This window comes from Mustela lutreola, chromosome 9, assembly GCF_030435805.1.
Source record: "Mustela lutreola isolate mMusLut2 chromosome 9, mMusLut2.pri, whole genome shotgun sequence".
Classification (NCBI taxonomy): domain Eukaryota; kingdom Metazoa; phylum Chordata; class Mammalia; order Carnivora; family Mustelidae; genus Mustela; species Mustela lutreola.
In genome coordinates this window covers 18,359,109-18,375,455 of record NC_081298.1, presented here as the reverse complement: position 1 = coordinate 18,375,455, position 16,347 = coordinate 18,359,109, and the positions used below count along the sequence as shown (strand labels likewise).

At 45.2% G+C, this 16,347-nt stretch overlaps 1 protein-coding gene and 1 long non-coding RNA gene across 2 annotated transcripts in view; one reads left to right on the top strand and one right to left on the bottom strand.

Moving 5' to 3' along the window:
- TOP1 (DNA topoisomerase I) overlaps positions 1–7,196 on the top strand; it is a 97,571-nt gene extending 90,375 nt beyond the window's left edge. The window contains exons 18-21 of the mRNA XM_059133157.1: positions 880–1,007; positions 4,139–4,233; positions 4,458–4,607; positions 5,896–7,196. Coding sequence (XP_058989140.1) covers positions 880–1,007; positions 4,139–4,233; positions 4,458–4,607; positions 5,896–5,998 — 476 coding nt within the window. The 3' untranslated portion in view covers positions 5,999–7,196. The remainder of the gene's footprint in view (positions 1–879; positions 1,008–4,138; positions 4,234–4,457; positions 4,608–5,895) is intronic.
- A 2,143-nt stretch (positions 7,197–9,339) lies between these two features.
- On the bottom strand, positions 9,340–16,327 carry LOC131807625 (uncharacterized). The gene is made up of 3 exons (XR_009344559.1): positions 15,152–16,327; positions 13,246–13,374; positions 9,340–9,465 (listed from the first exon to the last, which is right to left on the bottom strand). It is a non-coding gene; the product is annotated as an uncharacterized LOC131807625 (long non-coding RNA).
- Between the last annotated feature and the right edge of the window lie 20 nt (positions 16,328–16,347).

Sequence of the window (16,347 nt, the reverse complement as noted above, 5' to 3'; positions counted from 1 at the left end):
TGCTTCCCCACCCCCGCAACCCCGACTGCCTATCTGTCTGCTTGTGATCTCTGACTGTCAAATAAATAAAATCTTAAAAATAAATAAATAAATAAATAAAATAAAATAGCACATCCATGGGGTGCCTAGGTGGCTCACTGGGTTAATAAGCCTCTGCCTTTGGCTCAGGTCAGGGTCTTAGGGTCCTGAGATTGAGCCCAGTATCGGGCTCTCTGCTTAGCAGGGAGCCTGCTTCCTCCTCTCACTTTCTGTCTGCCTTTCTGCCTACTTGTGATCTATTTAAAAAGTAAAATAGCACATCCTTCCCCTGAGGTTACTGTCATTTTCCCCCTTAAGATAGTAGGCAGTATTCTCCTAAAAACTAAGTGCAGAAGACACAACCAAGATCCATAAGCTTTCTTTCCTAGAGCCCAGTCACTGCTAAATTCCCCTGTCCTCTGTAAGTATGTCAGATGCCTTAGAATATGAGTTGGAAAATCCAAAGGTGTTTGAGAGCGGGAGAAAGGATGCCATGTGACATTAAGTAAAATATTCCTCATGCTTTTAAGTTTTCTTTGTAAAATAGGTAACTGCTTTGTGATTTTAAAATGTAAAGTTTGTGATCCTTTTGTCTTACTCTCCTCTACAGACCCTTTCTGTCCCTTTTCTGTTCACATTTTCTTCAGGGTATATTGGGTGGCTAGGTGGGGGAGGCAGCCTTTGAGACAAATGGAAATTGACTCTTGACTCCTGGGTTTTGACTTTGTGTCTTGGGAGAACTTGATCATGAGAGCGAGATGAGGGCTGGCAAAGTCATGAGGAAGAAGAGCTGGGGAAGCATGTTGTGTGTTCTCGTGTATGCATACTGACTCTTTTACCCTCCTGTTTCTTTCTTCACAGCTGATGAGAACATCCCAGCAAAGATCCTGTCGTACAACCGTGCCAACCGAGCTGTTGCAATTCTTTGTAACCATCAGAGGGCACCACCCAAAACTTTTGAGAAGTCAATGATGAACTTGCAGTCTAAGGTACTGTAGGTCTGGATGGAGGGGTAGCAAAATTACAGGAACCCCATCTGCTGTGGATAGATAGTCTGCAAATAGGAGGCCTTCTGGGCTGGGATATGAGGCCAGTTCTAGGTCTGTTCTGAAAGAGGTCCATGCTAAGGATAAACAAATGGAAATATACTAGGAGTTACCCCTGATCAAGATACTGAGTATCAGGTACCCAGTTTAGGACGTCTCCATTCTGCAAACAGAAATCCTGCAATGGCCACTTCCTGTTTTGAAAACCTAAGTTTGATGTACCTTTGAAATACTACTAATCATTGTCTTTACTATAAATGAAGGTAAGGGATATAGAAAGAGTCTTTACACTTCCTTGCTGTGGCCCAGAAAGACAACTATTTCCAAATTAGATTGTTTCAAATTGAAAAGATGATGAAACAGTGATCTTTAATTGCCCCCTTATCCTAGCACAACTATTTTTATTTTTACACATTCCACATGAATCATATTTTTATGTAGCTCATCATCAAACATCTGTTGAATACTGGCTTTGTGCCAGACTTGCTGCCCTAGAGGGAGAGACTGACATGCAAACAAGTAGATGCTGTTCCTCCTTCGTGTGCCTCTCCTCCCTATGATTCTGCCTGGTAATATGCTTGTAAGCTACAAGGCACTAAACATTGGGTTGTTGGCATTTCTGTGCTAGCAATGGCTACATAACTAACCTGTTCTAGTGCCCTCACTCACAAGAGAATTTGCAATATTTCACTCTAGAGCAGACACACAGGGTTACAAAGGACCAATTATCTTGAAATAAACTTACCAAATAAATTTCAATGTCTGTGATGTGCTCCCTTATTAAGATCTTAAGGTGGGTCTGATAATGACTACAAATTTCAAGCATAGTAATGAATGTGTAAATGATACTTCAAGGTTTCTGCCACAGTTACAATGCTAGGGAGATAACCATGCATACGTTGGTGGTGAAGTCCTAGGGATTACTGGTGTTACTATGGTTTGTTGCCCACACTGATAATTGAAGAAGAAATGGTGAGTTTCAGATAGAGATTGGTGAATTTAGAGATGCAATTCTTTTCTGTCCACATTCACAGAATTCTGTACAAGGACAAATGGAGTTTAAAATGGCCACTATAGGGGCACCTGGGTGGCTCAGTTGTTAAGCATCTGCCTTTAGCTCAGGTCATGATCCCAGCGTCTTGGGATCGAGCCCCACATGGGGCTCCCTGCTCAGCGGGAAGCCTGCTTCTCGATCTCCCACTCCCCTTGCTTGTGTTCCCTCTCTCACTGTGTCTTCTATCAAATAAATAAATAAAATCTTTTAAAAAAAAATGGCTACTATACAGTGAGGCTACATACACATTTTCAGGTCCACCATATTTTTCCTTCTACTGAAATTTCTTCTAAGATAAATACCCAGTAGTAGTAGTACATCTGGATCAGAAAATATCCACAACATACAGTTGATCCTACAGGAGCCATCTGGTTTTCCTGAAGGGATGCACATGTGCAGAGTAAATTAATATACATCCCTAGACCTCTCAGAGCCTTAGACCATGTGGTTGGCAGGCCAGGAACCCTATAGACCACCCTTCCTAGCAGCTCTCATTTGCTGCCACTCTTTTAAATGATCATCTGGTATCATTTACTCTCCCTGTGTTATTATTCCAAGCCAGAAATGTAAAGCATGAATATTCAGGTGCTGTTTACCCAATTCAGGCTACCCCTCCCTAGAACCACTGTTCTCTGGAACCACTGTTTGGGCAGCCTAGGCTGCCTGCCAGACGAGCCCTCCAAGCCCAGGAACCCTCTCCTGTGTGCCCACAAAGCAAACACACGCCCCTGTTTGCCAAGTGAATCAATGGAGTCTTTGATGCTTTGAGAGAATTTGAAACAGCCTGCCAGTTTAGCATCCACAGAAATGGTTAAAAGATTGTGGTCGGTTACATTTCTAGCCTGAGAAGAATCTGGCTAGTGGTGTCTGTGATGCTTTTGTGTACAGAATCCGTTCCTTAAGCTTGACTTTGGACAACATAGATGTTGGAAATAAGCCATTTATAGTAAAATGCATTTAATGATTCTCTCACAATGGTGGCCTCTGTTTCTAGTCTTAGGCTGTCTGTGTATACCTAACAGACAATTCTAGGCTGAGAGTAACAGCCCAGTGTGTGTTGAATCAGGCAAATATTTATTTACTCTTCAGAGGTTCCCTTGACCTCGCAGGTTAGCAAGGCAGTAGCACGTCTGAGCTGCCCCCAGCAGCATGAGCTGAGTAGTTCAGGCTCTGGTTTATGGTGGTGTCTACTGCTGTCCTTAAGAAGGAACCGAGAACTTGGGTTTTCCAGAGGTATTTCAAGGGTTCTATAAGCAAGAAAGACTGAAATTGTCCTTGTTTTCTTCCGTTATAGAAAGTGCTCCATAGCTAAAAATGTTTTCAGACCTCTTTCTGAGTGACAACTACAGTTTCCTTGCCATCTCGGCTCTCTCTTCTTTTAAAAACAGAATGCCAAAGCCAAGCCATGCCGTGTATAGGTTTGAACAGACTGGCTGAGCTATTTGCTTCCTGGGTATTTCAGTTGCCATTTTTAAGTCCCTTGGGTATTCCCTTCAGTGCATCCTTTTTTCTTGAGAAGCTCTCAGCTCCTTACCAGAATACTGGGAGAATCTGAGGAATGAGCTGGGTTCGGCAGGTGCGAGGATCCTGTTTCCGCTTCAAAAAGAGTTATCTCCTGTAGTATTCTTAGAATGGAAGCCACAGCCTGCCCTAGCACAGGATATCGACCTCCCCGGTGTCTAAAGCTAGGAGTGAAAGATTAGCACATGCCCAGTCCCGGCACCTTCCTTAACCTGAGCTTCTGGATTAAGGAGGGCCTGGGTCACTGCCTATACTTATTTCTTCACTTACTTCTTGAAGGGTCAGTGAAGAACATAAATGGCCACATAGCAGTCGAATTCAGCAGTCACTGTACATGTATTCTGTGCCTTAAGAAATCACCGCTGAGGGTTGTTACCTGGCACACCATTGACAGCCTGCCTACCTAGTGGAGACAACTTGTAGGTTTCATCTCTGGTGGAACCTGTCTTTTTTCATTTGGGGCTGATTTTCTTAAACCTTCATGTTCTTCTTTGTTTAGATTGATGCCAAGAAGGAACAGTTAGCAGATGCCCGGAGAGACTTGAAAAGTGCTAAGGCAGATGCCAAGGTCCTGAAGGATGCAAAGACCAAGAAGTATGTACCTGGTATTGTGCAGAGCTGGGGCTTGGTCAACAGAACGATGGGGACAATATCAGGCCCCCAGGGCCCCAACCTTTTTAGGGTTTCCGAGTGGAATCTGTTGGAAATCTCTGTATTTAGGGTTTTCCTGCTTTTGCTGCCCCTCAATGGCAGGGTGGGGTCGTAGTGTTCTTCTCCAGAGGCTAGGCCTGGTGGTTGAATGACTTCTATTCTTCCAGGGTGGTAGAGTCAAAGAAGAAGGCTGTGCAGAGACTGGAGGAGCAATTAATGAAGCTTGAAGTTCAGGCCACAGACCGAGAAGAGAATAAACAAATTGCTTTGGGAACCTCCAAACTCAATTATCTGGACCCGAGGATCACAGTGGCTTGGTAAGTACTGAGCCCTTCCTGAGTTACTGCTGCTGGCTTGAAAAGAGTAACGGGGTGGTGGAGGGAGAGGAAGGGGGTTCAAGAGCATTGTAGGCCTTCACACACCATTCCTGCACTTCACACTTGAAGTACTTGGGGAAACCCCTGCCTTTCGACTATGCATACTACAAATGCACTAGAACATCCTAATGGCTCTAAGTGGTCAATAATATTGCTATACTGCCTTGGAATGTATTTGTGTCTGTTTTTAAAAGCCAGTTGCAGCCCCTACCTTTATGGAACTTGAGGACAAGAATAGGAATTCTTAGCCTTCATTAAAGGAAAACTAAAAGAGCCAGTCTGTCTACACTTGAACAAAACTTTTCAATAAATTTTTTTTTTTTACAAGTGAAGGCAGAAAGAAACAAGCAGAAAAAAACAAAAATGAGAATATAGATCTCAGCAACCTACAGAAAGAGAGGAAGCTTATAACAAAGGCAGATATATTCTCTATTATTTGTATCCCTTCTTACCCACACAGTCAGAAAATGACATCCAAAATAACTGGCTTTTATTTTTTTAAAGATGCTTATTGAATTGTTCTAAGCTTAGGTGGAAGAATCCATCTCTGTGCTCCTCTGGGCCAGGGGTTCCGCCCAGCTGTTGCACCCTTTTTGCTCTTTTTGCCCTGTTGGATGCTAGAGGTTCGGTTAGCTTGAGGGACAGTATATGCAGTGGTTAAGAGCATGGACTCAAGCCAGACAGCTTGGGTTCGGTTTTCAGCTCTATGCTCCCAGCTGCATGAGGATGTAAGCAAATTACTGAATTATCTCTCTCAGTTCTTTTCTTTTTTCTTTCTTTCTTTCTTTCCTTTCTCTTTCTCTCTCTCTCTATCTCTCTCTCTTTCTTTCTTTGACAGAGAGTACAAGCAGGGAGAACAGCAGGGAAAGGGAGAAGCAGGCTACCTGCTGAGCAAGGAGCCCGATGCGGGACTCAATCCCAGGACCCTGAGATCATGACCTGAGCCAAAGGCAGACGCTCTACCGACTGAGCCACCCAGGCGCCCTTTCTTAGTTTTTTCACATGCACCTTTTTGATTAGGACATCTGTAGTAGCAAGTAGCATCTACCTTAGAGGTCACTGTCATGATTTAAATGAGCTCATGATGCTCTTTGAACATGTCCGGCACACTTCTTAAAATTCATTCTCCCCAGATGGGATGAAGAAGGAGGTACATTCAAACCCCTACCCTGGGTCTGGGCTGTTGCTTGCTGAGACACTAATCCCTCTCTTTCTCCTTTGTGTGCAGGTGCAAGAAGTGGGGGGTCCCAATTGAGAAAATTTACAACAAAACCCAGCGGGAGAAGTTTGCTTGGGCTATCGACATGGCCGATGAGGACTACGAGTTCTAGCCAGTCTTGAGGGGCAGAGTTCTGTGAAAAGGAACAGCATGGTTTGGGGAAGATGGATAAACTGTGAGCCTTGCTTACCCTCACACCTGAGGGAGAGAGGCAGCAAGTCTTAACAAACCAACATCTTTGAGAAAAGATAAACCTGGAGCTATTATAAGGAAGAGCTGAGCCAGTTGTCCTATGGACAACTTATTTAAAAATATTTCAGATATCAAAATTCTAGCTGTATGATTTGTTTTGAATTTTGTTTTTATTTTCAAGAGAGCAAGTGGATGGGAATTTGTCAGAGTTCTGCCAGGCAAATTCACTGTTTCACTGAAGCATTTGGATTCTCTTAGCTACTGTATACGAAGTCCGATTATATTGGTGCGTTTTTACAGTTAGGGTTTTGCAATAACTTCTATATTTTAATAGAAATGAATTCCTAAACTCCCTCCCTTTTCCCCCATTTCAGGAATTTAAAATTAAGTAGAACAAAAACCCAGCGCACCTGTTAGTGAGAATTGTCACTATCTATTGTCATGGGAATCAATTTTCATTAAACTTGAAGCAGTCGTGACATCGGCAGTGTTTTGGTTCAGACACCTGTTCACAGAAAAGCATGATGGGAAAATATTTCCTGACTTGAGTGTTCCTTTTTAAATGTGAATTTTTATTTCTTTTTAATTATTTTAAAATATTTAAACCTTTTTCTTGATCTTAAAGATCGTGTAGATTGGGGTCGGGGAGGGATGAGGGGTTGAGTGAGTCTAAGGATAATGAAATAATCAGTGACTGAAACCATTTTCCCATCATCCTTTGTTCTGAGCATTCTCTGTACCCTTCAGATATCCATCTTTTTCATTTTAAAGCCAGTCTTTCACTTGAAAGATTTTATTGTGTAAAAAGTTCCACAAGTCAATAATTTAGAGGAAAATGAGTATTTGGTCCAAAAAAGGAAAAATAATCAAGAATTTAGGGCTTTTATTTTTTTCTTTTGTAATTGTGTAAAAAATGGAAAAAAAAAAAAACATAAAAAGCAGAATTTTAATGTGAAGACATTTTTTGCTATAATCATTAGTTTTAGAGGCATTGTTAGTTTAGTGTGTGTGCAGAGTCCATTTCCCACATCTTTCCTCAAGTATCTTCTATTTTTATCATGAATCCCTTTTAATCAACTGTAGGTTATTTAAAATAAATTCCTACAACTTAACGGAAACCTAGTGTCTGCCTCTTTGTTAGCCAGGTTCCCAGCCTAACTGGGGCTACAGGACTGGGACTCCATGTGGGATGTGGTCTCACTGCTCAGCTCAGTAAGGGTGGCTCCCTCCCTCCCCAGGAGCTGGGGCTAGGTTGGGCCTGGAAGGGGCTGCACCTGTCCTGTGCTGTGGTTGTGGGGAGGGGAGCCCAAGTCCACATCCTTCAATAAAAGCAAGCCCAGGAAGTGAAGGATGGTATAGGAAATCTATAAGAACAGGTGGGGTACAACAACTATTTGGAGCCTAGGATAGATAGTATGTATTGAGCCAAGATGTAATGAATGTATTTGGGAGGCAGACCTGCTGCTTTCTATATGTGCTGGCCACAAGCATCAGGGACCTTGTCTGGGTTTGCTTGTGTGGCTAAACTTGCAGTCAGGATGGCAGGAATTAAGGGTACCAAGCCAGTTTTAATCCAGTACTCAGTGGATCCCAAATGTAGACTCCCTATGTTAATTGGTTAATTACTCCCCAGGGCTCCTGTCCCCATGTTGGTAGGGTCCCTACAAAAATGGTTCAGGAAGAAGGATGAATTAATCCTGGCCAAACAGAGCAGGGGGCAGGAAGGCCAGTGGTCAGAATTGGTCACTTAGCCCTACACCCTCTGGCTTGCTAGCATGTACCAGGTATATTCTGGGAGGAGAGCCATCTCCTTGACAGTCTCAACTCCCTGGGACCAAGGGCTGGGCTGGTGTTGGCCCACTGAAGAGAACCCTGGAAGATCCTTCTTGGCAGTCTGCATTTCACTGGCCAGTGAGGGAGGGAGCATTCGCACCAGGGAAAAAAGGAGGTTAAGTGGCCATCAGTGCTTTGGAGCTGATGACAGCCAAGTTTTGTAAATTCTGTGGTGTTGAGGTAGCTCCACCACTGAACATAAAGAATGGCAACACAGAGGCTCATGAGATAATCAATACACTTCATGGTTGAGGGGTGGGTGATAAGAATTTGGACCTGGGTTTGGGACTTGAGCAGGACTGTCCAAAACCAGGGGACAAACCTTGGTCCAGAACTAGAAATTAGGGACAGGAGTTCCTGCATGCATAAGATTTTACTGATGAGAATAAACTCGAGCCTACCTTTCCCAGTAGGGATCGTCCTACAAGTCCTCTGAGGGCAGGTGCACAGCATCTAGATCTGGTCAAGAGCAATTGTGAAGGGCACCCTTGGTGGTAGCAGGCTTGGGAGAGCAAACCAGAGGATGGAAGCTGACCTGGCCAGTGGGGATGAGGGAAGGGGTTGGACATGTAGGTGAGGGCCAGATGGGACAGGCCCTGAAAAATGCTTGAGTCCGGAGTTGGGAGAAGACCCACCCCCTCGCTTATTCCTCCAGTAGGTTGTGTCCCTCCTCACACTTCCAGCCTTGTCCAGAAGCAGAAGCCTGATGTGCAGAGTCTGAAAAACTCCCTCCTAACAGGCTCTTCTGTGATGCTCGAGTCCAGCTCTGGGCAAAGTGGGATGGCTTCCGCATGCCAAGTGTATCTGTGTGCTTGCTTGGCTCCTCTTTCCCTTACCCCCTGCATCTGCTCAGCAGCTCTTGTCCAGTCTCTGTCAAGTCCACCTTGGGCCTATATCACAGTAAAAAAAAATGAAGAAAAAAAGGTCTCACTACTCCCAGCTGTTTCCAGCCACCACCCCCTCCATCTCCCACTTCACATACAAGTGCCTGGAGTGAGTCATCCACTCTGCCGGGTCATTCCTCCACCCACTGCAACCAGCTTCTGTCCCACCTTGACCCCGAATCCCCCCTCCCCTCTGACCACAGTCGCCAATGAATGAGTGACCAAACCCATTAATGGGCTCTGCATTGTGTATCTTCTTTGTGGCACTGGACACTTAACCGTTCTTCCATTTAACAGCTCTACTGAAAACATTTTACATATCATACAATCCACCCATTCCAAGTGTATTTTTAGTAACTACTGAGGGCTATTGCCATCATCATAAATCAGTTTTAGTATATCATCCTCCCAGTAAGTTCCCTCATGCCCACTTAAAGTTAATCCCCACTCCCACCTCCAGCCTCCACTAATCTGCTTTCTCTATAAATTTGTCTTTTCCGGTGGACATGACAGACAAATGGAACGCCACAACATGTGAGTACTCGCCTCTCCAAGCACTTCTCTGTAGCTTCCACGATGGCATCCTCTCCTGGTTCTACTCCTGTCTCTCTCAGGCTGCTTCATCTTGGTCATCTCCCCTCTCAGGTCCTGGCTGCTGTAGCTCTCTCCGCTGCACAGAAGAAAGGGGCCTAGTGGATTCCAGTCCTAGTGGACTCCCAGACCTCCGTCTCCAGCCTAGACCCCTTTCCTGAGCTCCAGACCCATGCTGGAGCTGGAAGGGAGGTCCCCAAGCTACTCACTCTCCGATCTCTGGAACGGAGCTCAGTACCAACTACTCCATGGCCACTGGGCTGTTTCACCTCTCAGAGAGAGGCACCACTGTCTGCTCTGCCCCTCAACCAGAGTCCAGGGCCACCACCAGCCTTCTCCTTTCTTTCTCTTACTTCCACATCCAGTAAATTAGCAACTCTGAAATCACCTCCTAAATGCCACATAGGCAAAAAGCTTTATAAAAAAAAAAAATTTTTTTTTTTTTTTTTAACTCAGAAAAGAGTTTACTTATATTTTGGTCTTTACAAAAATCCCTCATATAATGGGATACTCTCTCAACTTGTTTTGAACCAAAAAGCACTTTTTGGAGAAAAGACATTACCCTGAAATGACCTCTCAAGCTAGTTTTGGACGATTATAAGTAGTCCCCTGACAAAATGTGTAAACAAGGAGGCAGAGAAATTTACCACAGACTTAGTAATTATTTCTCACAATCCCAAGTATTACATATAAACAAATCTCTTAAAGGTCACTTTAATATCAAGACAACATTGATTTATTTTTTAAGGCTTGGCAATGGTATGCTACATATAGATACACACACACACGTGTGTGTGTGTGTGTGTGTGTGTATTTTAACGGTTTCAGGAAAACATACTTACTACAGACTTAACATTTGTGTCAAAATATGGAAGGTGTTGGTGGAGTCTGACGTGAAGCCAGAGTGGCCATCAGCTCAAAATTGAAGCTGGCTGATGGGTACAAGGAAGTTCACTATACTATCCTGTCCACACTTACATATATTTGAAATTCTCCATAAAATTTTTAGTGCAATAACTGTAAGTAGTTATTATGCAGATCATTAATAGATACCTATGGGAGAAATGAAAAGAAAGCTGTTTTAACATTACACAAAAGGTCATTCTGCTTAGATTAAAATTTAGATACTGACTCGGTAAGTATTGTCTCTTCAACAACACAGAGGAGTCTCAAAAACATGCTGAATGTAGACCACGGTTACATACTCCTTGGTTCCATTTTATGTGAAATTCTAGAATAGGCAAATACTATTCTGTAGTGACGGAAAGTATGTTAGTGTTGCTGGACGGGAGGGCAGGGGAGACTGACTATAAAGGGGCACCGAGAAACTTCAGGGTGATGGAAGTGTTTTGTACCTTGATTGCATGGAGGTTACACGACGGTATTACATTCATCAAAGCTCACCACACTTTACACTTAAAAAGGGGTCCACTTTTTTTTTTGTATGTAAGTTATTCCTCAATCAAGCTGATTTTTCAAAACTACTCTCAAAACAACTTAGAAAGCACTGAAGGTGATGTGCTTTCAGAAATTTATATTAGATGACTCATAGTAGTTCTCCTGGGGATAACTACATAGAAATCAAAGATTTGTAGAGAGCTTGACCATAAGTTTATTACTGCAAAGGTGAGAGTGGGAAAAATACATATCCATAAATTAATATGCTGCTTTAAATATGTGATTTAGAATATGTTCATGTAACTAAATAAGCTGTCATACTGGCCATTTGAATCATGTGTCTCTAAGAATGTTTCTATTTTAGTTGCCAAGAAGCCTCAAAACATCTGGAGTGCCCTTACTGCAAAAACAAGCCATCACCTTATACTGGGTGGGAGTTTCCATATCTCTAGGCATATACATTCTCTCTCACTTAGCTCTACTCTCACAGCTAGCAATACATGTCTCTTCTCAGTGCTCCAGGGGCCCTTATCACAGCCAGTTGTCATCTGTTGACAAATTTCTGTTGGCATTTCTTTACCCAAAAGTGGAGTGAGAACTTGGTCTGATTCATCTCCGCTGTTACCACTATAGAGGAGCATCAGGAGAGTTTGTTGGAAGAAAGGAAGAGACTCAGTCGGTTAAGTGCCTGCCTTCAGCTCAGGTCTTGATCCCAGGGTCCTGGGATCGAGCCCCACACTGGGCTCCCTGTTCAGCAGAAAGCCTGCTTCTCCTTCTCCCTTTCCCTCTGTCCCTCCCCATGCACATGCTCACTCTCTCTTTCAAATAAGTAAGTGAAATTTAAAAAAAAAAAAAAAAAAAAAAAAAAGGAAGAAGAACAAGAAACATGAGATCCAGCAACTAAGTTGGAGCCATAGATAGATACTGGGGCCAGAGGTCAAGAATCTGAACTGCAGGTTTTGAGGTGGAGCTCAAGGTACACTGAGTACACAGTACCAGCTGTATACAGAGGTACAGGTTAGCAGGCTCAAACTCAGAGATGAGCTGGTCAGACACCTAAAATAAGAAACTACCAAGCAAAAATTTTAAAGAACAGCTTTAAAGAAAAAGGATAAAGTTTTATGTGAGGAAACAAGACTGTAAGTCTATAACTCTGCCTACTTTCAATTGTGGAAGGGGCTTCATTGAGCTACACTTTTATATTATCCCTTCTATATTTATTACAAGGAATCAATGAAAACTGCATATCTGTTGGAACATTCTCCACTATCTCAATCAAATAAGTGTCCATATGAGAAACTTCTTTTATAATTTCACCCCAGGGGAGAAAATGTTTCTCCCCTGGGGAATCAGTTAACAGAATAAAAAGCTCAGTTACATTTGATTCTCAGTGACAGCAGTCGTGTTAACCCTTACTAACCATCTTCTATTCCTCCTCCTTATATAGCCTATTCCAATTCTACAGTGCAATATTTTTGTTCTTTGGTTTAAATGCTCTAAATGTTTCTAAAGGACTGGAAAGGAATATATTTGAGGTGGGCACATCCATGTGCCACTGAGATTCTCCTTCAAGGAAGCACTTATCACCCCCACTGCTGGGAGACCCATCAGCCCTCAAAGATCGTCTCGGTTCCAGACAGCCATGTGACCGAGGCTGCGTTCTTCCCGGGGCTGACTGAAGTGGGACTCTGAAGGCCCAGCCATTTCGAGCCAGCACTAGACAACAGCGCTCCCTGGACGTTGGCTGAGGCTGTCACCAGGCCTGTGCCACAGCTTAACTTCTCCCTGTGCTCCCTCCTCTTTCCGCCTCTCTCTCACACAGTGTTGATCCCAAGAGCCCTCCCTATCAAAGGTTCTGCATGCTAGCCTCTGCCACTTAGAGTCTGCTTCCAAAGAGCCTAATCTGTGACATTTAACCAAATACAGATGGTCCCCGATTTATGACAGTTTGACTCACGATTTTTCAGCTTAACGATAGTGCAAAAGTGATATGCACTCAATAGAAACTGTACTTTGGATTTTGATCTTTTCCCGGCTAGCCATATGAGCGTGAGCCTCTCTTGAGATGCTGGGCAGCGGCCATGACTCCCAGTCAGCTGTGTAATCAAGAAGGTAAATAACCCCTATGCTTACAACCCTGCACCCATACAACAATTCTGTTTTTCACTTTTACTACAGTATTCAGGAAACTTCATGAGACATTCAACACCTTATTATATAGAACAGGCTTTGTGTTAGGTGATTTTTATCCAACCAGAGGCTAATGTTAGTGTTCTGAGTACATTAAAGATAGGCTAGGCACGGTAAGTGCTTTTCAACTTATCGTATTTTCAAATTATGACGGGTTTATTGGGATGTAACCCCATCATAAGGCAAGGAAGAGCTAGAACTAAAAATAGAAAACACATCAGCTAGGGGTATTATGGAAGGGGGTGAGAACACACAGCGAAATAGTTCATACCTACACGGGAGGCAACGTCAGCATTGACACTGGAGCCAGGCTGCCTGGGTTCGAATCCCATCTCTGCCATCTGTCAGCTGTGTGTCCACAAACACGTCTCTCAATCTCTCTGTGCCTCAGTTTTTTCATCTATAGGTTGGGAATAGTAAGAGAACTTAGAATGCTATCATAAGTAAATGAGCCAACGTAGGTAAAGCAGTTATATAGGACTTACACTATGCCAAGTGCTGTTCTAAGTGTTCGATAAACACCTAAGAGGTCAGGCCCTATGAGGCCAAAGGGGCATCTGAGCTGGGACCCTTACCCAGAACACGGGCACACCCAGGTACGGTGTGGGCTGAGGCATGTTAAAGCACGAGCGCTGACAGAAATAGGCCCAAGCAGGGCTAGCCTGGGTGATGTCAGGGCGTGTATCTTGTGTAGGTTCTGGGCTGCTCCCTCCAAGCCAGCGCAGCTGCACACATTGCCAGGAACACCCACGTACCCATATATATGCTGAGCTGGGGGAAGCCCAAACCAGCCACACCCCTCTGCATGGCCTGCTTTTCCTGAATCTCTTTTGGTGGAGGGAGGCACCTGAGGCCTGAGAAGCTAGCTCAGAAATCCCAGAAGGAAACGGGGCCTGGCAGCAGACTGAAAACATGAGCTCCTGTTGACAGAGCTTTCTGGAGCCCCTGGGGGCCTGCCTGGCCCTGGAGGCAAAGGCAAAAGCAAGGAAGCTCTCAGAAAATGGAGAAAGAGATTTTAAAAGTGTATCACAGCTACCCAAGTCAACACAAGAAGCTCGATGAGGACTATAGCACTTAGGAGGGGGTGTCCAGGACAAATGGACGAGAACAGATAAGCCGAGAGAGGCCCCATTCTGTCCCCACCTGTCCCTGGCTTCATCATCTGAGGTGCTCCGCCTCAGTTTAACTCTAGCCTTTTCATTCCTACACTCCTCAAGCTCTCTCTGGCCTTTGTACATGTTGTTATCTCTGCCTGGAAAGTACCTTCGTCCAACCCACCTCTAATAATTCACCTGACCAGCTACTCACATCCTGTAGACCTCTGTTGAGTTCTAGAGAGGCTTTCTTTTCTACTAAGAGAGAGATAAAATAGGTGTCCCTCATGTTTTATCTCGTAGCCCTCTGTGTTCTTCCTATTTGCCATCACAATCGTCCCTACATAACACTGTTTATCTGTTTAATGCCTGAATTCCTGGATGGTTAGTGCTGGATTTCTCTTTTTCTTCCAACCCAGGACACGATGGCCCAGCACAGGGCAGCTCAGGGACAGTCCAAGCCATACTCTATGAGCATTCCCTGTGTGCCTAGAGCCAGCCATGCCCGGGGCCTCCCCTCACTGGTACTGACTAGCGAGCTAGCCTCTGTGCCCCATGACTGCTGACCACCAGGACCTATTTAAGGCTCTCTTGTGAAGCAAAAAAAAAAAAAAAAAAAAAAAAAAAAATGCATGGACTCAAGACAGACTGGGTTCAAATTCCCACTCGTTACTTATGTGGCCTCGGGGCAAACTGCAGAAATTATCTGAATCTCAGGGTCCTCATCAGTAAATTGGGGACAATAATCCCTGATTAGATAGTAATTATGAGGATCAGGTGTGACCACACTTGTAAGCCTTGTAGTGCTAGGCCAGGCACTGGGTCGACTTTAGTGCCCTCCCTCCCACTTTAAAGGGTGGGCACTAGGTGGCAGTCCACATCGGATCACTCCACCTCCCCCAGGTGGTTGAAGCCAACAAAAGGCTCAGCTTCCTGCTGGATTCTCAGCTTCCTAGGGGCCACACTTGAGGGACTCCAAATACAACCCCACACGTTACCACTGAAGCAAGACAAAGAGGCAGCCCTGGACACGAGTCACCACCCAGCTGGGTAAGGGGTCTAAGCCCACACGCATATACTCACGAATTGCTGAAACCTGGATCTTTCTCTGGGCTCTCAAATTGTCCTGCTTTGCCTGACTCAACATCTGTCAGACCAGCTCCCCTGTGACCGGTGTCACAGGTGTCTTCAGTTTGTCTGTGATGGGGGCGGCTACACTTCAGGTGCAAGTCTAGGGAATGGCTTCAGGAAGACAGAGTATGAATTATTCAAATAACCACTAAAAGGTCTTGTGGCTGCAGCATGGAGAGTGAAGGGGAGGTGGTGAGAGACAAAGTGAGAGAGAGAGAAAGGGGCCCGAGCATGCAGGACCAGCTGAGACAGGAGGGCCTGTGGATTTTAAGTGCGGTGGGAAGTCGTGGAGGGTTTGAGGCGGAAGGTAGGGGATCATGATTTAATTTCTTTTTAAAGATTAAAGCATGAAGAATAGATGCAGTTCAAATCAGGGAGAATAAATAGTCTGGATGAGAAAAGATGGACGTCAGGCTTGTGGGTGGAGTGGAGGTAGCCAAGGGTAGAGCTAAAAGGCCTTGCTAGATTGCTGGGCGGTGGAGGCCGTCAGGGGAATCAAGGATACCTCCAAGAGTCTTGGCCCAGGCGCCTTAGAAGACTTAATGCCACGTTCCGAGAAAGGGAGGACTGTGGGAAGAGCGGTTTGAGGAGGGAGGGGAGAGGCTCGCGTTAAATGGGGGGCGTGGAGCAGCAGGAGGCAGGGAATATACAGATTTGGTGCTACGGCTGAAGCCATGGGAAAGGTCGCCTTAGGAACTGGCTCAGGACCCAGCCCAGAAAGAGAAACTTCTGGGACCCAAAGGCAGAGGCCTGAGACGCAGGAGAAAAACACGGGGACTTAGGCCACGAAAACCAAAGCTCCGGAAAGCGCGTTTGCAAGAGGGGCGCGCGGAGGCGGAGCGTGAGGTGGGGCGGGCAGTGGCTGATGAGAAGCAGAGATGGAGGCCACCGGGGGCCACAGATGTAAAGGCCCTCCAGGGGAGGCTCAGGTCTGGGGGCTTCTTCGAATGACGGGTCCATCGAAGGTCACACTGGCCAGAGGGGCAGGACAGACGTGAGTCCGGCCGTCGCAGGAGCGGCCTGAGGGCCAGCCCTGCGCGGCCAAAAGGGAGGGGCGGGACAGGCCTGCTGTCCATCAGAGCTCGCCGGCCAATCCGCAGGCTGCTCCGCCCCCGCCCCTCCCGAGGAGGGCGCGCAGAGGACCCGCC